Source organism: Thalassophryne amazonica, chromosome 9, assembly GCF_902500255.1.
Source record: "Thalassophryne amazonica chromosome 9, fThaAma1.1, whole genome shotgun sequence".
Lineage (NCBI taxonomy): Eukaryota > Metazoa > Chordata > Actinopteri > Batrachoidiformes > Batrachoididae > Thalassophryne > Thalassophryne amazonica.
In genome coordinates this window covers 23,020,637-23,043,855 of record NC_047111.1, presented here as the reverse complement: position 1 = coordinate 23,043,855, position 23,219 = coordinate 23,020,637, and the positions used below count along the sequence as shown (strand labels likewise).

At 43.3% G+C, this 23,219-nt stretch overlaps 1 protein-coding gene across 1 annotated transcript in view; it reads left to right on the top strand.

The window, feature by feature from the left end:
• The window catches only part of slc8a4a (solute carrier family 8 member 4a), a 45,070-nt gene that overhangs the window by 3,345 nt on the left and 18,506 nt on the right, over positions 1 to 23,219 (top strand). The window contains exons 3-4 of the mRNA XM_034177767.1: positions 9,267 to 10,674; positions 12,926 to 13,449. Of these exons, the coding sequence (XP_034033658.1) occupies positions 9,331 to 10,674; positions 12,926 to 13,449 (1,868 nt within the window). The 5' untranslated portion in view covers positions 9,267 to 9,330. The remainder of the gene's footprint in view (positions 1 to 9,266; positions 10,675 to 12,925; positions 13,450 to 23,219) is intronic.

Genomic DNA, 23,219 nt, shown 5'->3' with positions numbered 1-23,219 from the left:
TGCTGAGATAATCCATCCCACCTCACAGGTGTGCCATACCAAGATGCTGATTAGACACCATGATTAGTGCACAGGTGTGCCTTAGACTGCCCACAATAAAAGGCCACTCTGAAAGGTGCAGTTTTGTTTTATTGGGGGGGGGATACCAGTATCTGGTGTGACCACCATATGCCTCATGCAGTGCAACACATCTCCTTCGCATCATCCGTGAAGAGAACACCTCTCCAACGTGCCAAACGCCAGCGAATGTGAGCATTTGCCCACTCAAGTCGGTTACGACGACGAACTGGAGTCAGGTCGAGACCCCGATGAGGACCACGAGCATGCAGATGAGCTTCCCTGAGACGGTTTCTGACAGTTTGTGCAGAAATTCTTTGGTTATGCAAACCGATTGTTTCAGCAGCTGTCCGAGTGGCTGGTCTCAGACGATCTTGGAGGTGAACATGCTGGATGTGGAGGTCCTGGGCTGGTGTGGTTACACGTGGTCTGCGGTTGTGAGGCTGGTTGGATGTACTGCCAAATTCTCTGAAACGCCTTTGGAGACGGCTTATGGTAGAGAAATGAACATTCAATACACGAGCAACAGCTCTGGTTGACATTCCTGCTGTCAGCATGCCAATTGCACGTTCCCTCAAATCTTGCGACATCTGTGGCATTGTGCTGTGTGATAAAACTGCACCTCTGAGTGGCCTTTTATTGTGGGCAGTCTAAGGCACACCTGTGCACTAATCATGGTGTCTAATCAGCATCTTGGTATGGCACACCTGTGAGGTGGGATGGATTATCTCAGCAAAGGAGAAGTGCTCACTATCACAGATTTAGACTGGTTTGTGAACAATATTTGAGGGAAATGGTGATATTGTGTATGTGGAAAAAGTTTTAGATCTTTGAGTTCATCTCATACAAAATGGGAGCAAAACCAAAAGTGTTGCGTTTATATTTTTGTTGAGTGTATATATATATATATCGTATATATATATATATATATATATATATATATATATATATATATATATATATATATATATATATATATATATTTTTTTTTTTTTAAGTGTTGCCTAAACATGGGGGTTGGAATTTCCAAGAACCATTACACATTATAATTACCAGGGTATAAATAAATATGCCAATTTTGCCACAAATCCCATTTCATCTTCAGGCATTTGTCTAATTTAATGTTTATTTAAACATATCATAGAGTTCAGCAGTTTAAGAGGAGTTACAGGTGCATTAAGGTGTTACAGTAAAACATTAAAATGGTCTGATTTGTAGGTTGCTTCAGCCTCATTAGATAACTTCACTTTTGTCCTCCTGGTTTAGTTACTATTGACAACATGTTTTATTCCAGAACTCAAACCAGCAGGAGAGCTCGATTTGACCGTAGAAACCTCACCCACTCAAAATTTGTGCAGAGTTATTTGCCAGATTAGAACAATATCATACTGTATGATATATTACTGGAAGTGTTCCACTCACAGGGCACACACACACACACACACACACACACACACACACACACACACACACACACACACACACACACACACACACACACACACACACACACACACACACACAAGGTCAAACAGATGCGTCAATCATCACCATGTCCAGCTCTGACTCGCTCACTCAGTCCTGCGTGTCTGTCTGGATCACTCTGCTTCACTCTTGCTGTCACATGGGATCATCCCATCTTTCCAGGCTTTGTTCTTGTCTGTTGATCTCATATGGTCCTCTTGCCTTTTCAGGTCAGGTCCTCTTCTATTTAGCTGGTTCCTGTGTCTCCTACTGCTTTAACCCATATTTCCAGGCTTCCCCTTTCTTTTTTGGTTACTCTGGTTCTCCTTCTTGGTTCCACAGGGCTTCTTTTGTCAGATCAGGTTATCCTGTCCATTCTGCTTTGCTCAGTTGAAGTTTCCCAGCAAAGTCTTTTTTCTTCAGTGGGGTCTCTGCCTGTTGGACCTCAGGCCTGTATACTTGTATAACAGCCTGTACAGTGCATCCAGAAAGTATTCACAGCTTTTTGTTGTTACAGCCCTATTCCAAAATGGATGAATTCAGTCCCCCCCCCCCCTCAAAATTCTACTCACAGCACCCCATAATGACAATGTGAAAAATTGAGCTCAGGTGCTTCCTGTTTCCATTTATCATCCTTGGGATGTTTCTACAACTTAATTGGAGTCTACCTGGGTTAAATTTTGTTGACTGGACATGATTTGGAAAGAAACACATCTTTTTACATATAAGATCCCACAGTTGACAGTGTATATCAGAGCACAAACCAAGCATGAAGTCAAAGGAGTTGTCTGTAGACTTCTGAGACAGGATTGTCTCCAGGCACAAATCTGGGAAGGGACACAGAAACATTTTTGCTCATTTGAAAGTCCCAGTGAGCACAGTGGCCACCATCATCTGTAAATGGAAGAAGATCAGATTCACCAGGACTCTTCCTAGAGCTGCCTGCACATCTAAACTGAGCGATCGGGGGAGAAGGACCTTAGTCAGGGACCAAGAACCTAATGGTCGCTCTGTCAGAGCTCCAGCATTCCTCTGTGGAGAGAGGAGAACCTTCCAGAAGGACAACCATCTCTGCAGCAATCCAACAATCAGGCCTGTATGGTAGAGTGGCCAGACGGAAGCCACTCCTTAGTAAAAGGCACATGGCAGGCCACCTGGAGTTTGTCAAAAGGCACCTGAAGGACATTCAGACCACAAGAAACAAAATTCTCTGGTCTGATGAGACAAACCTTGAACTTTTTGGCGTGAATGCCAGGCATCATGTTTGAAGGAAATCAGGCACCATCTCTACAGTGAAGAATGGTGGTGGCAGCATCATGCTGTGGGGATGTTTTTCAGCAGCAGGAACTGGGAGACTAGTCAGGATTGAAGGAAAGATGAATGCAGCAATGTACAGAGACATCCTGGATGAAAACCTGCTCCAGAGTGCTCTTGACCTCAGACTGGGGCGACGGGTCATCTTTCAGCAGAACAATGACCCTAAACACACAGCCAAGATATCAAAGGAGTGGCTTCAGAACAACTCTGTGAATATCCTTGAGTGGCCCAGCTAGAGCCCAGACCTGAACATCTCTGGAGAGATCTGAAAATGGCTGTGCACTGATGATTCCCATCCAGCTTGAGAGATGCTTCAAAGAGGAATGGACAAAACTGCCCAAAGATAGGTGCACCAAGCTTGCGGCATCATTTTGAAGAACACTTGAGGCTGTAATTGCTGCCAAAGATGCATCAAAAAAGTATTGAGCAAAGAGTGTGAATACTTATGTACACATGATTTTTTAGTTAAAAACATTGAGTAATTTGCAGTTCTGTTGTGCATGGCGGAGGTCAGAAAAGAATGCCCAGGCTGGTTTATGTTGACAGAGAGGAACCAGAAAGTAAAACAAGTGCTTGTTACAATCAAAGTATGGAGATCATCTGTGATAGCACAATAACAGTAACATTGAAGCAAACTGGGGACAGCAGCACAAAACCACACCAGGTGCCACAGCTGTCAGTAAAGAACAGGAACCAGAAGCTACAGCAGACACAGGTCAGCATCACTAAAAAAAACCCAAAACAAAACAAAACAAAAAAAGACCTGGGGCCTCATGTAGAAAGTCTGCATACACACAAAAACGTGGCATACGTCCGTCTCCATGCTAATGTTCAGATGTATCAAAGTAAAATGACCATGGAGTGTGCAGTGCATCACACCAAGTTCATGGCTGGTGTACGCGTGTTGTTGAAGTTAAGTTGTGAAGTTGAGTTCAGCATTCAAAACTTGTAAGAGCTCTTTATGTTAAAGAGAGGTAGCAAGTGGACATAACTAAACGCAGCTGCAATGTTTTAGAGTGTACAGCTCCTCTTGCGACACTTTGAGGTGATGCTGGGACACTATTAATCATGTAAAAACATGAAGTCATCAGAGTGATGTGCACAAAAGAGACACACTGATGAACAATTACAGTAACACACCCACGTGTTTGCAATTATATGGGTGGATATAAAACCATGTGCATAGTGATGAGCAAAATGGCACTAATAATGGCTGCGTTAGCGTTGTTAGAGGACCTTGCAAATGGTGCATTCCGATGTGAGCGTGCATTCAGGGAACACAAGGATTTACTTGCAAATGACCATAATTGGGTCATAAGCCGATTTAGATTACCAAGGCCACACTGGAGATGTGTGCAGAACTGCAGCCGTCCTTGGCAATGGGGCCATTCCAGCGGGATCTGGCTGATTGGTCAGGAGTGTGCCAGTCAACCTTGCACCAAGCCATGCCAGCTGTGTGGGACACAATCATCCGAATGTCATCCAGGTCCATTACATTCCAACATTAAAGCACCATTTGCAGCGAGAGCCGGTTTTCCGAATGTAATCGGCGCTAGTAATTGCACGAATATTGCTATAAAGGCACCATCACATTATAAATTTGGTTTTGTTAATAGGAAACATTTTCATTCCATAAATGTTCAAATCATATGTAATGCGCAAATGTATCTAACTAACGTCAACATGGGTGGCCTGGTTCAACGCATGACTCATTCATCCTGACTAACAGCGTGGTTGGGGCAGCCCAGTCTCATGCTTTTTCTCATGCTCCCGTCACAAAATGAATTACATTTCCATAATGCAATTCTTTTTATTTTACTATTTCTAGCCATAACCCCTTCTCCTAACGCTAACCATAACCATAATGTAACTGTCTCCCTTCCCCTAACCACACCCTGCATTTCATGCCCCCATCTGGCACAGTGCACAATGGGTGGCTGTTTGGTGAGTAAATAGTTTCTTTGTGTAACTGTGCCGAAGGAAAGCAGCGCGGGGACATTTGGGCAAATATGTTTTTGTTATTATTATTATTTGTTTCCTGATGGTGAAATTAGAGTTGCAGAGCTTCTTAACAGGCCTCCGATTGTCTCCCTTTGTTCAGTATTTGTCAATAAACACATGCATAAAGTTGTGGATGTCTCACACACACTATCGCACACAGTGCACCTCATTTTCTTTAACTTCAGTGTGTGTGTGCACTGTTTCCATTTCATGTTTATTCTGGTTCACAGGGTACCAAATATAATATCCCTGCATATCTCCAAATCATTTACTCCACTTCATCTGTAGCTCACACTCGGTAAACTTCCTTTTTTTTTACTGTAATCATTCCAGACAGAAAGGGGAATCCCAGATCCCAGGGCCTATTTAAATACATTTGCATATTTAAACAAGGATGTGGACAGGGAGGAGTTTGGTACATCTGCATGTGCACTCAATTCCATGTTGATTGGGATGTACAAATGGAACATGCTTGGATCCATGCATATACACAGTTTGGTACGTCATTATATTTTTGTGCATATGAGAGTTTCTGGGTTTTAACGTATGCCAAGTTTCAGTAGGAAATCTGCACAAGATTTTGTACATGAGGCCCCTGGTCTGATGAGTCTGAGATTCTGCTGCAACATTCAGACGTGAGAGTCAGAATTTGGTGCAAACAGCATGGATGGATCCATCCTGCTTTGTATCCACAATCCAGGCTGCTGGTGGTGTGAAGGTTCTGGCTGCTGCGTCATGTTTTCACATCAGTACGGACAAAAACGTCCGAGGAGTGTTTCCAGCACCTTGTTGAATTTGTAACACAAAGGATTAAAGCAGTTAGGTGTCTCTGAAGGCAAAATGGGCTTCTACCATGTATGAGCAAGGTGTACCTAATGAAGTGGCCTTGGAGTTTATCTACGCATGTTAGTGGATCAGTTCGATCCACCTCCCACGCAATAGTGCAGTAACTACTAAAATGCTCCAAAGGCGTCGACTGGTAATTTCACACTTAGTTCAGCCTACTATTTAAAACTCATTATTGGTGTCAGAGCGTAAATATTTCAAACATTCAGACTCTGTATCGTGATTGTGTGAACAGTCTGGAACAGCTGCTTCCTCATGCTGGTCGCCGGAGCTGTCCATGGTCCTGTTCTCTTTGGATTACAGTTTCTTGCATGACGCTTCTGTCTCTCTGATCGGCAGACAAACATGGAATTGGTTCACATTTCACGGTGGCCAAGAGAGGCCACAGCTCTTCTGAATTAAGACAACATTAAACATCTTACAAATGTAGAAAACACTTACAAACACAAAGACCACAAATACGAGGTCTGTGAGAAAAGTATCCGACCTTTTTATTTTTTTCAAAAACCATATGGGTTTGAATCATGTGTGATTGCATCAGCCAAGCTTGAACCTTCGTGCACATGCGTGAGTTTTTTCACGCCTGTCGGTTGTGTCATTCACTTGTGAGCAGGCTTTGTGTGAGCACTGGTCCACCCCTCTCGTCGTTTTTTTATTGCGAATAAATGTCTGAACAATTTGGAGCTTTGCTGCATCAATTTTTTTCCAGAAACTGTGAGAGACCTCCAGGTGGACACCGTTCGGAAAATTAATATGGCTTTCAGGGACGATTTTATGGGGATTACACAGATTAAGGAGTGCTCCAGACGGTTTAAAGACCGCCCACAACTGCTGAGAGCGAGCCGCGCTCCAAGCGCCGATCGACAGGCTCCAACCCCTGGAACAACCAGATCATTTCCAATGTGAAGGCTTTGTTGATCCGGAACGTCGTCTGACTTTCACAAAAAGGCAGAAGGCGTGGACATCAGCACTTTTTTGGCACATTCCACTGTTACAGGAGTTTTTTTCATGGAAAGAAAAGCGGAGGGACACACCACGGAACCGTTCATTACGCGGCACAAAACCACCTCCGTGTTGGTCTCACAGGACGGCTTTCAGGTGGATTTCAGATGGCTGTTGGTTGCTTTTCAGTCGTGTGATTATCTGAGAAATTGAGCATGAGCTGGACATGCCCCAACATGTCCTGTCCAGGCTTCATCACGGCGTTGCTTTGTGCCATGTGGCTTCACCACGACGCACGGAACTCCGCTCCTCTTTCCATGACAAAAACTCCTGTAACAGTGGAATGTGCCATTCATTTCTAAACTGGATGCTGTCTTGATCCGGTATGTTGTCTGACTAGCACAGGAATTGTGAAAAGAGTGGACATCAGCATTTTTTCGGCTCATTGAGACAGACGTGCGGAGGAATGTGCCGAAAAAGTACTGATGTCCATGCCTTCTGCCTTTTTGTGAAAGACAGACGACATCCTGGATCAACAAAGCCTTCACATTGGAAATGATCTGGTTGTTCACAATAAAAAAACGACGAGAGGGGTGGACCAGTGCTCACACAAAGCCTGCTCACAGGCGAATGACGCAACCTAGAGGTGTGAAAAAACACACGCATGCGCACGAAGGTTCAAGCTTGGCTGATGTAATCACACGTGATTCAAATCCATATGGTTTTTGAAAAAAATAAAAAGGTCAGATACTTTTCTCACAGACCTCGTATAACCTGTAGCAGATGCAGCAATTCAGTTTGACAATGGGTTGCTGCAAATTCACACAAAAACAGATAAGTGCTGCAAATAGTCACAACACTATGTTCAGTTATCTTTATCTCTGGCTGATTGGCAGAACTGAATGCGTTTGTTTAGTTTATTGATGATTTTACTCTTAAGCTTTTGATATTTTTGCATTCTATCATTTTATTTCCATTGCAATGAAAGAGCAGTAAAGGTCCTTGAGGCAGAAACTTTTTTGTGTTGGTGACACTTCTGTTGTGTTGTGGAGCTTTGCAACACATCTGTGTTTTTGCATACATGGTGTGAATTTGCAGCAGACGTGTTTTTGAATAAAATTTCTGTGTGTGCTGCAGGTGATATTTATGTCCTCTGCATTTGCAAACATTTTCTGAATTTGCAAACTTTTTGGACGCATGGATGCATCTGCCTTTTGTTGAATTGATGCAGGTGTTTTTCTTTTTGTATCTGTGCTTTCTGATTTGCTCATGTTGTCTTAATGTGGAAATGCTGTGCCCTCTCTCAGCCACCATAACATTTGATTATTAAATGCAGTATGTGAGTGATTTATTTTTAATGAAACCAAATTACAGTTTCTCCATTTGCTTGCTGTTGCATCAGTCAGAGAAATGGTTGAACACATGCACACCCGTGCTGCAGGTCAGAGCTACGTCAGCTTTGCTGCATGTCAGTGAGCGCCACATAATGTTAACATAATGCTTTCACATGTTTCTAGTGTAGGTAGGAAACGTGTTTTTCTGACGATCTTCGGTTTTAGGCCTCGCTCTTCTCCTGCCTGGTGGCTCCATCCTCAGCATCCTTGAATCCATTCATTGGAATTTATCTCCTTTGCTTTCTCTCTGTGATGCAGGTGTTAATAATCAGCTCGATATGTTTTTGGCTTTTCTCCCATTTCTTCTCTCAAGATGTTCAGGTGGCTGAGGTGCTGCCAAGAAAACCAGAGTGAAATCATTTCCAAGTTGCCACCAGACACAGTTGAAATTACTCAATACTGAGAACAATGATTTCTTCTTCTTATGAGGTGCAAACAATAAAGCTGTATAGGTTCAGATTCTCCAGAATAAAACACATGCACAACCTCCCTTTTTCTTACTACTCATAAAATTGTTACTCATGTAAGTGTAGATTATTTTTAGAATCCTAGTTAACATGATAGTTCATGGTAGACTGTAACAGTGTTAAAGCTAGAATTTAAGGCTGCTTATTAGCAGAAATGGAACATAGCATTCCTGTACTACTGAATCGATTCATATCAACATGCTGATACAGTAGCCCAGAAGGGACATATTTATTCCTTTTTTTTTTTTGCATATTGCAGTATGGTTGGTGGACTGAAGAAAAAATAGGATTCAGCATTTGTTCTTGCAGGCTGACAAATTTGAGAACGCTCGTTTTTGAGAAATGGAGGATAATGCATATTGCTTATCACAAGAGAAAGCAAGGAATCATGAAACACTGCTGACAAAGAAATGAAAACATGAAGGGAAACAAAATTGTGAGCAGTGATGGTGTAATGCAATCTGCAGCCTCACCACTAGATGACCCTAAATCCTGCACACTGTACCTTTAACGGTGTAGTTCCTTCATTTTGCACAATGACTTGAAAATTAATTTGATTGTATTCATGCAACTCGTGAATTCATTAAGATATCTCCATTTCTAAACTCAGACCAACAGACATCGTGTAGTCTGCAATATTCGCACAAAAAAGAGGATAAAGAATATGACTGCAATCTCAACACCTTCATTATGCAGGTTCCTGGATGAGTGTGATGATGAGCTAAAACAATCTCATTCTTTACACACTGTAATAATTCTCTTTTGTTCTGTCTTCCAGAGGCTTGTATGCACCTTCAGCTGTGACTTGGTTTGAACTCAGGCATCAGAACACTCCAACCACCATGCTAATCCATAAGCATATTCTGAACTACAGCCCGTCTTTCACTCCGTGCATGTTTATTTCCATTCTGCTGGTTCTGCTCCCGGGAGTCACACATTTCTCTCATGGCAGTGACAACCATGAAGACACGAGCGGAGCACCGGGCAACTGCTCCAGTGAAGACAACTGTTCTGAAGGAGTGGTGCTACCCCTGTGGAATCCACAAAACCCTGCTGTGGGTGACAAGGTGGCACGAGCCATCGTGTACTTTGCAGCTCTCATATACATGTTCCTGGGGATGTCCATCATTGCAGACCGCTTTATGTCCTCGATTGAGGTCATCACCTCTCAGGAAAAGGAGATCACCATCAAGAAGCCCAACGGTGAGACGACGACAACTACAGTACGCATCTGGAACGAGACGGTGTCCAACCTGACTCTGATGGCACTGGGCTCATCGGCTCCTGAGATCCTGTTGTCCGTCATTGAAGTGGTCGGCCATAATTTTGAATCCGGCTCTCTGGGTCCCAGCACCATTGTTGGCAGCGCTGCATTTAACATGTTCATCATCATCGCCATCTGCGTCTACGTTGTACCAGAAAATGAAACCCGTAAAATAAAACACCTGCGTGTGTTTTTTGTTACTGCAGCTTGGAGCATTTTTGCCTACATCTGGCTCTACCTGATCCTGTCTGTGTTCTCCCCTGGAGAGGTGGAGGTTTGGGAGGCTGTCCTCACCTTCCTCTTCTTTCCTCTCTGTGTGCTACAAGCCTGGATTGCAGACCGCCGTCTGCTCTTCTACAAGTATGTTCGCAGGCGTTACCGTGCCGACAAGACCCGTGGTATCATCATTGAGTCCGAGGGAGATGCCATGTTCACTAAAATGGACTTGGAAATGGATGGCCAGGATGTAAACTCACACACACACCCAAAAGAGGCTCTGGACGGAATGCTAGAAGGGGATGAGGAAGGTGGACTGATGATCACAGAGCAAGACCAAGAGGAAGAGGCCCGGCGGGAGATGGCTCGAACTCTGAAAGAGTTAAAACAGAGACACCCAGAGAAGGATATGGAGCAGCTCATTGAGATGGCCAACTACCAAGTTCTTATCCAGCAACAGAAGAGCCGAGCCTTCTACCGCATTCAAGCCACACGCATGATGATTGGCGCTGGCAACATCTTGAAAAAACATGCGGCTGACCAGGCCAGGAAAGTGGTGAGCTGTCATGAGGCCAGTGGCCAAGAAGAGGATCCAAATACTATCTATCTCCAGTTTGACCCGTCTCATTACCAGTGCTTTGAGAACTGCGGGTCATTGAAGCTGTCAGTGAGCCGCCACGGAGGAGAAAGTGGCTGCACAGTGAAGGTAAGACACTAAGAATAACTGAACATGAAGTCTTCTTCTTCTTCTTTCAGTTGCTCCCATTAGGGGGCGCCACAGCAGATCAACCATCTCACTCTGTCCTCTGTATCTTCCTCTGTCACACCAACCACCTGCATGTCCTCTCTCAGCACATCCATATACCTCCTATTTGGCCTCCCTCTTCTCCTCCTGTCTGGTGGCTCCATCCTCAGCATCCTTCTCCCTATATACCCTGGGTCCCTTCTCTGCACATGTCCAAACCATCTCAATCTCACCTCTCTGACTTTGTCTCCAAACCGTCCCACCTGAGATGTCCCTCTGATATGTTCATTCCTAATCCTGTTCATCCTCATCACTCCCACAGAGAATCTCAACATCTCCAGCTCCGCCTCCTGTCTTTTTGTTAGCACCACCATCTCTAAGCTGTACAACATAGCTGGTCTCACTATTGTCTTGTAAACTTTCTCCTTCACTCTTGCTGATATTCTTCGGTCACAAATCACTCTGACCACCTTTCTCCACCCACTCCATCCTGCCTGCATTCTCTCCTTTGCCTCTCTACCACACTCTCCATTACTTTGGACAGTTAACCCCGAAGTATTTAAACTCATCTAATTTCACCACTTCTACTCCTTGTAACCACACTATTCCACTGGGCTCCCTCTCATTCACACACATGTACTCAGTCTTGCTCCTACTGGCTTTCATTCCCCGTCTCTCCAGGGCATATCTCCACATTTCCAGGCTAGATGTTTCTGTGAAGGCTCTCAGTTGTCCAGGTGGTTTCCATAGTAGAGAAGCTTGAATCTTCAACTGGACTGGGTTGCTTGATGCAAGGATGTTTCGCTTTTAATCGCAGAAGCTTCCTCAGCTAAAATTCTTGCTCTGGTAGTCTGACTTCTGTCTTGACTCTTGTAGAGAAGAATAACAGAAGCCAGCAAAAGCTGGAGGTTTAAACCTAACCAGACCCCTCCTACCGAGAGGTAGACTGCTATTGGCTAGTGCCTAACAATTGCTCTAATTAGCACCTATTGTGCTCTAGTTAGTACCCTCTTAATGACAGGCTAGATGTTTCTGTGAAGGCTCTCAGTTGTCCAGGTGGTTTCCATAGTAGAGAAGCTTGAATCTTCAACTGGACTGGGTTGCTTGATGCAAGGATGTTTCGCTTCTAATCGCAGAAGCTTCCTCAGCTAAAATTCTTGCTCTGGTAGTCTGACTTCTGTCTTGACTCTTGTAGAGAAGAATAACAGAAGCCAGCAAAAGATGGAGTTTTAAACCTGACCAGGCCCCTCCTACCGAGAGGCAGACTGCTATTGGCTAGTGACTAACAATTGCTCTAATTAGCACCTATTGTGCTCTAGTTAGTACCCTCCTAATGATAGGGTAGCTGTACCTCCTAATGATGGGACTGACACCTCTCCTGACGACTCTCCTGATGACGTGAATGACTTATTACCATGAACAAAAGACTGAAACTGCTTTGACCTGAGTACCCCATTGTAAACAGGGGACAAAGCGTGTCTCAGACCCCCTCCCTGGTTAAGGCTGGGTTTCAACTGTTTCACATACAAAGCTTCCTTCACTCCCATCTGAAACCATTTATTTTCTCTGGCTAAGATTTTAACTTCCTTGTCCTCAAATGTGTGGTTAGTGTCTTTAAGGTGGAGATGAACTGCCGACTGAGGTCCACCGGCGCCCTCTCTGCGGTGCTGGTATGGCCTTTTGTGCAACGGCTGCTTAGTCTCACCTATGTAGTGTTTGTTACAGTTGTCCTGACATCTGATAGAATACACTACATTGCTCTGTTTGTAACTAGGGATCCTGTCCTTAGGGTGAACTAATTTCTGTCTCAAGGTGTTAACAGGTTTAAAGTAAACTGGGATTTTGTGATGTCTGAAGATACTCTGTAGTTTTTTTTCCCCTACTCCTGCTAAAAAAGGGAGAGACATTCCTCTTCTTCTTGGCTCTGTCTCTTGTCTGTCTAGTCTCTTTGTTCTTTGGGACTTCTGCACTTTATCCAGGCTAGACTCAACCTCCTCTCTACTCTCACTACAGATCACAATGTCATCTGCAAACATCATATTCAGTGTTTTAATATGGCAGTTTCCTAAATCTTACTATAATGATTGTAGCATATCATGTACGTATGTATGCAGCGACCGCCCCCCCACCCCCATCACACACACACCCTGTCCTAAGGGCAGGTTTTTGCTAGTGTTTAATAAGTCTCTTTCAGTCTTTCTGTATTGGACAGGTGGACTACCGTACAGAGGATGGGACTGCCAATGCTGGATCAGACTATGAGTTTGCTGAAGGCACTTTGGTCTTCAAGCCTGGTGAGACCACAAAAGAGTTCACTGTAGGTGTTATTGATGATGACATCTTCGAAGAGGATGAGCACTTCTACGTGCGCCTCAGCAACCCACGAATCGTGCACCGAGCTGAGGTTTCCATCCTTGAGCCCAGCTCCATCACCTCCAGCAACAGCATGGTGGGTAGTGTTATCTTATCACACGTGCCCCCAAAGGCAGCTCTGAGCAAAGCTCACATGGCCACGGTGACCATCTACGATGACGACCACGCCGGCATTTTCACATTCGAGAGCAATTCCACACGGGTCAGTGAGAGCATTGGCAACATGCAAGTCAAGGTTCATCGGACGTCGGGGGCAAGGGGGAAGGTGGCAGTGCCTTATCACACTGTGGAGGGAACCGCCAAAGCTGGAGAGGACTACGAGGAAGTGTCGGGCAAGCTGGAGTTTCAGAATGATGAGACCATGTAAGTGACTGCTCAGTTTGCTTTGTTTTGTTGTTGCTTGTCATCAGCAATTTTCAAAACTGCTAAATTCATGAGAACAAATAACTGCATTGTGGCATCTTAAGTTACTTCTACGCTGGACAGCTGGACCACAGTGCATCTGGAAATAGATGTGCTGTGGTGCAGCTCTATGAGGGTGGGCTCAGTGAGACTCGAGTAGACCCAAGAACTGCAGTCATCTGCCTTCCTAATCCTGTTTATAATCTCAGTCTATCACCAGGACCGCCTCAAAACACTGGCTCAAGGACCAGATGTGGGCTGTGGACCACTGTTTGATTATTCCTGCATTAGAATATCAAACAGTCGTCCTACCCTGTGTGTGTGTGTGTGTGTGTGCGTGAATATTTCTTGGGTTTGTGCCTCCAGATGATTAACGACTGGAACACATTGTTTAAATGTCAAGGTCAAGCAAACCATGACCCTTAAAAACACAATCATATCATCACCAAACCAGTGATCAAAAGCTCATATTGATCAGTAAAATATAGGTCATAATACAACCCCTGGCAATAATTATGGAATCACCGGCCTCGGAGGATGTTCATTCAGTTGTTTAATTTTGTAGAAAAAAAGCAGATCACAGACATGACACAAAACTAAAGTCATTTCAAATGGCAACTTTCTGGCTTTAAGAAACACTATAAGAAATCAGGAAAAAAAATTGTGGCAGTCAGTAACTGTTACTTTTTAGACCAAGCAGAGGGAAAAGAATATGGACTCACTCAATTCTGAGGAATAAATTATGGAATCACCCTGTAAATTTTCATCCCCAAAACTAACACCTGCATCAAATCAGATCTGCTTGTTAGTCTGCATCTAAAAAGGAGTGATCACACCTTGGAGAGCTGTTGCACCAAGTGGACTGACATAAATCATGGCTCCAACACGAGAGATGTCAATTGAAACAAAGGAGAGGATTATCAAACTCTTAAAAGAGGGTAAATCATCACGCAATGCTGCAAAAGATGTTGGTTGTTCACAGTCAGCTGTGTCTAAACTCTGGACCAAATACAAACAACATGGGAAGGTTGTTAAAGGCAAACATACTGGTAGACCAAGGAAGACATCAAAACGTCAAGACAGAAAACTTAAAGCAATATGTCTCAAAAATCGAAAATGCACAACAAAACAAATGAGGAATGAATGGGAGGAAACTGGAGTCAACGTCTGTGACCGAACTGTAAGAAACCACCTAAAGGAAATGGGATTTACATACAAAAAACCTAAATGAAAGCCATCATTAACACCTAAACAGAAAAAAACAAGGTTACAATGGGCAATCGTGGACTGTGGATGACTGGATGAAAGTCATATTCAGTGATGAATCTCAAATCTGCATTGAGCAAGGTGATGATGCTGGAACTTTTGTTTGGTGCCGTTCCAATGAGATTTATAAAGATGACTGCCTGAAGAGAACATGTAAATTTCCACAGTCATTGATGATATGGGGCTGCATGTCAGGTAAAGGCACTGGGGAGATGGCTGTCATTACATCATCAATAAATGCACAAGTTTACGTTGATATTTTGGACACTTTTCTTATCCCATCAATTGAAAGGATGTTTGGGGATGATGAAATCATTTTTCAAGATGATAATGCATCTTGCCATAGAGCAAAAACTGTGAAAACATTCCTTGCAAAAAGACACATAGGGTCAATGTCATGGCCTGCAAATAGTCTGGATCTTAATCCAATTGAAAATCTTTGGTGGAAGTTGAAGAAAATGGTCCATGACAAGGCTCCAACCTGCAAAGCTGATCTGGCAACAGCCATCAGAGAAAGTTGGAGCCAGATTGATGTACTGATTGAGTACTGTTTGTCACTCATTAAGTCCATGCCTCAGAGACTGCAAGCTGTTATAAAAGCCAGAGGTGGTGCAACAAAATACTAGTGATGTGTTGGAGTGTTCTTTAGTTTTTCATGAATCCATAATTTTTTCCTCAGAATTGAGTGATTCCATATTTTTTTTTCCTTCTGCTTGGTCTAAAAAGTAACCGTTACTGACTGCCACAATTTCTTTCCTGATTTCTTATAGTGTTTCTTAAAGCCAGAAAGTTGCCATTTGAAATGACTTTAGTTTTGTGTCATGTCTGTGATCTGCTTTTTTTCTACAAAATTAAACAACTGAATGAACATCCTCTGAGGCCGGTGATTCTATAATTTTTGCCAGGGGTTGTATGAAGTCATATATCGTAAAACAAAAAGCAAATTACTCAACTAAGAGCAGTTCCTCAAAGCTCGCTGCATGTTTTATTGACAGTGAATGTATTTGTCTGTCTACATGTGGGCCTATGATGGACTAGCGTCCTGTCCAGAGTGTGCCCCACCTTACGCCCTAAGACCGCTGGGATAGGCCCCAGCCCCCAGTGATTGGAGTCAGCGAGTATAAAAATGAATGAATGAGTAATATAAACTTGTATTTTGGCGTGCAGAGGGAGCAGGCTTTGCTTCAGCCCTCTGGTACCTTTCATTTCTGTTTTTATTGTTTTTTATTGTGATAAAGGATCAAAGGTCTACTTTTAAGAGTCGTAGATAAGTTTGCTGAGGGACGGTTCGGTCATCAGATCAGACGTCTGACTTGTGCATCAGATGGAGTGGGAAAAGCAGAAGAAGAAGCAACTTTCGATGAATGAGTTCAACATTAACGTGAAGCCTGCTGGGATTTCTGTGCAGGTCATCAAACAGCTCATTGTAACACAGAACAAAGAGAGCTGCAGCAAACAAAGAGACTGGGGAAAGCAAAAAAAAAAAAAAAAAAAAAAAAAAATCCCACAGGAAATGTGGCTGATCAGCTGCTGACAAAAAGTGCATGAATAAGTTTTAAACAAATGCACAAACACAGAGGAAGATGAAACAGAACAGAAGGAGATCAGCAGCTGTCTGATGTGTTTCCACGTATCTGTTGAACATGCAGCTGAGCGTTGTGTGTGAACGTCACTTCTTATTTTTAAAAATTTGCTTGAAAATATAAAATGTGCTCAGCTGCAGCAGGCTCACCACAAAATAGTGAAAACAAAATAAATACAATTAAAAATACGACTGAGAAGAACGTGTCAGATGGATCCATCTGTGAGGAGGAGGAGGGTGAAGCCGTGTGTAGGTGTGTGGAGTGGGCTGCATGAGTGGGACGAAAAGCAGGTGAATGCATGCTTTCAAAGCTGGTGCAGAGATCTCTATTTGTCTTTTGTGCCTTGCAGTGCAGCAAAGAATTAAATCTATTTATCTGTAAGTGTAAACGCCTCTGTGTGCACACAGTATTTGTGTAGTTTTTAAGCTCGTGCACCCACTTTAAACACAAAATGTTGCACTACATTACACCAAATCATACCATCCAAAGCAGTTGGAGAGGTAGAGGAGGCAGGCTGGTGGAGTGCCTGAGGTTGTGCACACTGCACACACAACAACACTCGGTGCCGTAATGAGACAACAGTGTGCCATTAACGGCTTTCTTGATGGTGGAGGGCGAGAGGCGCGCTGCGCAGAAAGTGAACATTAAACAAAAATCTTCACTGAGTGAACCAAGGCTTTACGTAACACCTGCACAAAGTACTGGCTTTCCTCGAGACTCGGTGTGCTGCAGTAGACGACAAACTGTGGGGAGTTAATCCTGCAGAACAGCAGCACAAAGGGGAAAAAAATGAAAAGAAATCCCAAAGACAGCAGAACATGACAACGCTGTGCTCATCTGCATCGATGCTTCATGCAAATGTGGGGATCAGATCCTCAAGACTGTACCAGGAACAGACGTGTCAGTTGATTATGAGGAACCCACTTAACTGTTGCCAGTTGCTTATTATGACCGCTGGACTTGATCAGTAGCTGGATGATTCTGCTGCATTTTATTTACAGACGTACGTTTCCACACAGCAGCGCAAGTTTGAAAATAAACTAGATGTATCCAAGATGTTGGCGTACGAGGTCTGTTAGAAAAGTATCTGACCTTTTTATTTTTTTCAAAAACCATATGGATTTGAATTACGTGTGATTGCATCAGCCAAGGTTGAACCTTCGTGCGCATGCATGAGTTTTTTCACGCCTGTCGGTTGCGTCATTCGCCTGTGAGCAGGCTTTGTGTGAGCACTGGTCCACTCTCTCGTCGTTTTTTTATTGCGAATAAATGTCTGAACAATTTGGAGCTTTACTGCATCAATTTTTTTCTAGAAACTGTGAGAGATCTCTAGGTGGACACCGTTCGGAAAATTAATATGGCTTTCAGGGACGATTTTATGGGGATTATACAGATTAAGGAGTGCTCCAGCCGGTTTAAGGATGGCCCACAACTGCTGAGAGCGCGGCGCACTCCCAGCCCCCATCGACATGCTCAGACCCCGCTGAAACAACCAAATCATTTCCAACGTGAAGGCTTTGTTGATCCGGGACCTCGTCTGACTTTCACAAAAAGGCAGAAGTCGTGGACATCAGCACTTTTTCGGCACATTCCACTGTTACAGGAGTTTTTTTTCATGGAAAGAAAAGATGAGGGATGCGCCACAAGCCGTTCATTACGCGGGACAAAACCACCTCGGTGTTGGTCTCACAGGACGGCTTAAAGGTGGATTTCAGATGGATTCCGGTTGCTTTTCAGTTGTGTGATTATCCGATTGTGATTGTGAATGAGCTGGACATGCCCCAACATGTCCTGGAAGGCTTCATCACGGCGTTGCTTTGCGCCATGCAGCTCCACCGTGACGCGCGGAATTCCTCCGCACGTCTGTCTCAGTGAGCCGAAAAAAATGCTGATGTCCACTCTTTTCACAATTCCTGTGCTAGTCAGACGACATACCGGATCAAGACAGCATCCAGTTTAGAAATGAACAGCACATTCCACTGTTACAGGAGTTTTTGTCATGGGGTATTCAATGTCATACAACTGTTGTGATTTTATTAAACAAAATGTAGGTGTCCCACACTATTGCCGTAATTTCCACCACAACACTGTAATGTCCCTTTAAACAGTTTGTATGAAAGATTGTTTGGGTAGTTTCTATGGAGATAAACAGTGACATCAGAGCACATGTATATAGCGCCAAATCACAACAAACAGTTTCCCCAAGGCGCTTTATATTGTAAGGCAATGGTGTGGTGGAAATTACATTTACAAGGCCAATAGTGCCCGTAGTTAAAGAATCACCCTCATATGAATAAGCCATCTCACAGGTGAGAGGTCATCTAACCCAAACACAGCCGACGTGAGCGGCACTATTTAAATCCAAGTAATTTCTCTCTCTCTTTAATGGTATTTTGCGGTAATTCCAGCTCCAATATCTTATCTTAAAGTTGCTGCAGTTAAAAAGCTCATAGTTGGATCTCAGTGCTCAAAGCGCTTTTTTTAGGACTTTATATTAGAGCAAAACAGAACAAAGGAATACAGTGACAACTCTCAGTGTATATAACAAAGAATCAGATGTAACAACGAGGTGATGAACCTCCAAAGAAAATACAATCATTTCCTCAATGAGTCGGTGAATTGTATCCGTTATAATGCGATCTGAAGCGTTCAATTTGACAATTAGTGTGTTTAAAGTGACCCATCTGGATATCTCAGCTAGGAATAATGGAATAGGCCTGTGGTTCTACTTCGTGGGTTTTCTTTTCTTAACTGGGGCCATGATTAAGAGGGACGGCCGGGGGCTGGAGGTGAAATTATTGGACCAAGAATGTTTTCATTAATCAAGAACGAAAGTCAGAGGTTCTAATACGATCAGATACCATCGTAGTTCCGCCCATAAACAATGAAAACTAGTGATCCTGCAGCGTTTTTCCCAGGACCCGCCGGGCAGCATCCAGTGTACTGAGAAGACAGGTGGACATGGAAGACCACCGCCAGGAGCCTGCGGATTAATTTGTCTCAACACGGGAAACCTCACCCGGCCCAGACACGAAAGGATGAACAGATCAATCGCTCTTTTGCTCTCACTGGCATTTCATTTGCATAGTGTTATCAATGTGGACATTTATTTGATATATTGTCGCGCTCCCGGGGGTTCTAGGGCTGTAAGCATGTATCTAGCACCTGGATGGTCAGATCTACTTTTGTTTTAATCAAATTACTCACAATCTAGTTTCATGGTTCTGTCTTAATTAGTTCTTTCGTAATTCTCACACATTATGAGTCGTGAAGACGACATTCTGAGGGCTTTGCGATGTTCCTGGGAGTGTGAAGTGACGACTTCTGTCACCTTGCCAACTTTGAACGGTTCAAAATCCACACGTGATGCTAGCAACACCCTGCAAGTCAAACAAGGGAATTGGGAAACCCAGCGAACTTCACGCAAAATCAAGCAAATTCCCATTCACGTGATGTTGCAGTGTATCCCTCCTTCCAGCAGCACTGCAGCCACAGTTTGTCTTACAGCAAGTCACAATTGCAAAGTCCAAGAAGGCTGAGTTTATAGCAGCTGAATTTGGAGTCTATGACCTGAACCTTGCTTTAGTGGAATGAATCTGCATTCCTCCATTTGTCAAATGTGTTGAAAGAAAGAAGAAAATGCAGCATTTTAATGCTGACTTTGGTGTTGACACCAAATAAGTTAGATGCCATTAAAGTTTTTTTGTCCAAGTTCACATAGAGTACACAGGATAAACTACAAACTGAAGAAGCCACTTGGATGAGAGCAACCAGTGAAAACGCCTGAAAGACCAACAACACACCCAGTGTAGCAGCTCATACTGTCTGCATTGTGTTTGTTTTTGTGACTCCTCCCACTCGCTCCCCTCAGGACACAAACTCACGATCTCCAGCATGTGAGGCAGACGGTCTGTCCAGTCACCTGAAACCCAGGCTCTATTCTGAGTAGTCAATTGATTCCCATATGGGCAGCAAGCCTTATTCCAAACGAGATTAAATTCATTTTTTCCACAAAATTCTACATACAGTACCCCATAATGACAATGTGAAAAAAAGATTTTTTTGAGATTTTTGCAAATTTATGAACAACAACAACAAAAAACTAAGACATCACCTGTACAGTATTCTCAGCCTTTGCTATAAAGCTCAAAATTGAGCTCAGGTGCATCCTGTTTCCACTGATCATCCTTGAGAGGTTTCAACAGCTTAATTAGAGTCCACCTGGGGTAAATTCAGTTGATTGGACATGATTTGGAAAGACACACACCTGGCTACATATAAGGTCCCACATTTGATGGTGCATGTCAGAGCACAGGCCAAGCATGAAGTCAAAGGAATTGTCTGTAGACCTCCGAGACAGGATTATCTTGAGGCACAAATCTGGGGAAGGGTACAAAAACACTTCTGCTGCTTCGAAGGCCTCAATGAGTACAGTGGACTCCATCATCTGTAAATGGAAGACGTTCAGGTCCACCAGGACTCTTCCTAAAGCTGGCCGTCCATTTAAACTGATTGATTGGGTGAGAAGGACCTTAGTCAGGAAGGTGACCAAGAACCTGATGGTCACTCTGTCAGAGCTCCAGCATTTCTCTGTGGAGAGAGGAGAACCTTCCAGAAGGACAACCTGCAGCAATCCATCAATCGGGCCTGTATGGTAGAGTAGCCAGACGGAAGCAACTCATTAGTAAAAGGCACATGACAGCCCACCTGGAGTTTGGCTCAAGGCACCTGAAGGACTCTCAGACCATGAGAAAAGAAATTCGCTGGTCTGATGAGACAAATGTGAAACTTCCCCACAGCATCATGCTGTGGGGATGTTTTTCAGCAGCAGGAACTGGGAGACTCGTCAGGATTGAGGGAAAGATGAATACAGCAATGTGCAGAGACATCCTGGATGAAAACCTGCTTCAGAGCGCTCTTGACCTCAGACTGGGGTGATGGTTCATCTTCCAGCAGGACAATGACTCTAAGCACACAGCCAAGATATCAAAGAAGTGGCTTCAGGACAACTCTGTGAATGTCCTTGAGTGTCCCAGCCAGAGCCCAGACCTGAATCTGATTGAACATCTCTGAAGAGATCTGAAAATGGCTGTGCACTGACGCTCCCCATCCAACCTGATGGAGCTTGAGAGGTGCTGCAAAGAGGAATGGACAAAACTTCCCAAATATAGGTGCACCAAGCTTGTGGCATCATATTCAAGAAGACTTGAGGCTGTAATTGCTGCCAAAGGTGCATCAACAAAATATTGAGCAAAGGGTGTGAATACTTACGTACACATGAATTCTTATTTTTTTACTCCATTTTGGAATACGGCTGTAACATAACAAAATGTGGAAAAATGTGAATACTTTCTGGATGCACTGTAGGCATTTTTTTGCACGATCCTTGAGTCCCACTGGTCTTTCTGGGTGGTTCCCATTGAGGACCTGGGATGGTTACATACTGTAGCACCAGTGCATGTTGTCAGACCTGACCTGACTTATTTATTAAAAAAACAAAACATGACCTTTATGAACATGAACCATCTTGTATTTGGGCCATTATCCAAAACATTGTGCAGCACTCAAATCATCAGCTGATGTTTTACAGGATTCTACTGCTGCCGTTTGGTCGCCTCTGCAGCCCATAACGAGGAATCTGTCAAAGCAATATGGTGCATCTTCAAATTAAACTTTGCCATCTGAAAAAAAAGACCACAATAAGCAACTTTTCATTTCCAACCCCTTTATTCACATCTGCCTACATGTCTCAGTCACCAGGATCAGCTTAGTCGTTTTTGTGGAGGTCCATTGAAGCTGCCTGCTCTAGTTTATGAGCGCTATTCCAGAATAAGTCTGACCTTTATCCCAAATTTTATTAAAGTTGGCTCTTTCATTTTTGAGTCATCTCCCTAAAAACACCCAGCAATCCAACAAACAGACACAACAAAACACACACTCCTCCGCGGGTAGCTGTAGCTCTCATGTCGGCAACATCACGGTTTGCTCCTCAATTATGCTGCTCTGCTTAGACTGAAAGTTTTATGAGTCAGGAGTATTTATATCTCTGTGCGTTGCCATGTCAACATGTGACACCTCTGTCCTTACACCCTCATGTCTATAAAGAAAATAAAGAAATGATCACGTTTGAGGGAAACCTCCCAGCTGACCAAATCAGATTTACCTGGAAAAAAAGGTCAACATCAGAAATTTAAACCATCTAAAAACAGTGTTAGAATAAACATTCTCTGTTCATTTCAACCTTCACTTTGTGAAAACATTCACAAATCATGGATATAGTATTAAGAGAAATGATCTCTGCCTGGAAGAAAATGGGCTTCTTTCCATTTTTATAGATTTAATATAAGTTCTTTTGTCTTTTTCAATTGGTGTTGCCACCACAGATCTGATATGGATCTGCATGATGATTTGTCAGATGTTTGACCCCGGATGCCCACCCTGACACAACCCAGCATTACATGGAGAATGAGCATTGGGTTTTCTTGAGCCAGGCATCTTCTCTTTTGGAAGCAAGCGCACTGACCACTGGAACACCATGCTCCGGAAAATAACTTGTTTTCTGGAGATTAAAAAAAGATCAAACCACCTCATAAACCTCAAAGTGACTTATATCTGCAAAAGTCTGCAAAAGCTTTAATGCACTGTAAAAGTCAGTGAGTTAGCTGAACTCAAACCATTTCAGGAAACTGCTTGCCTTCAGCCATTTGAGTATGACAACTTAAATAAAATAATTTTCAAAAATTTAATTGTTAAAGTTTTAGTAACTTAACAATTTATAGTTAATAAAAAAGTGACAAATAAATTTCTGCCTAAAAAAAATTGCATTATATTTTGGATTCAATTTTTTGATGCATTCTTTGGTTTACTTGTTGACATTAATCT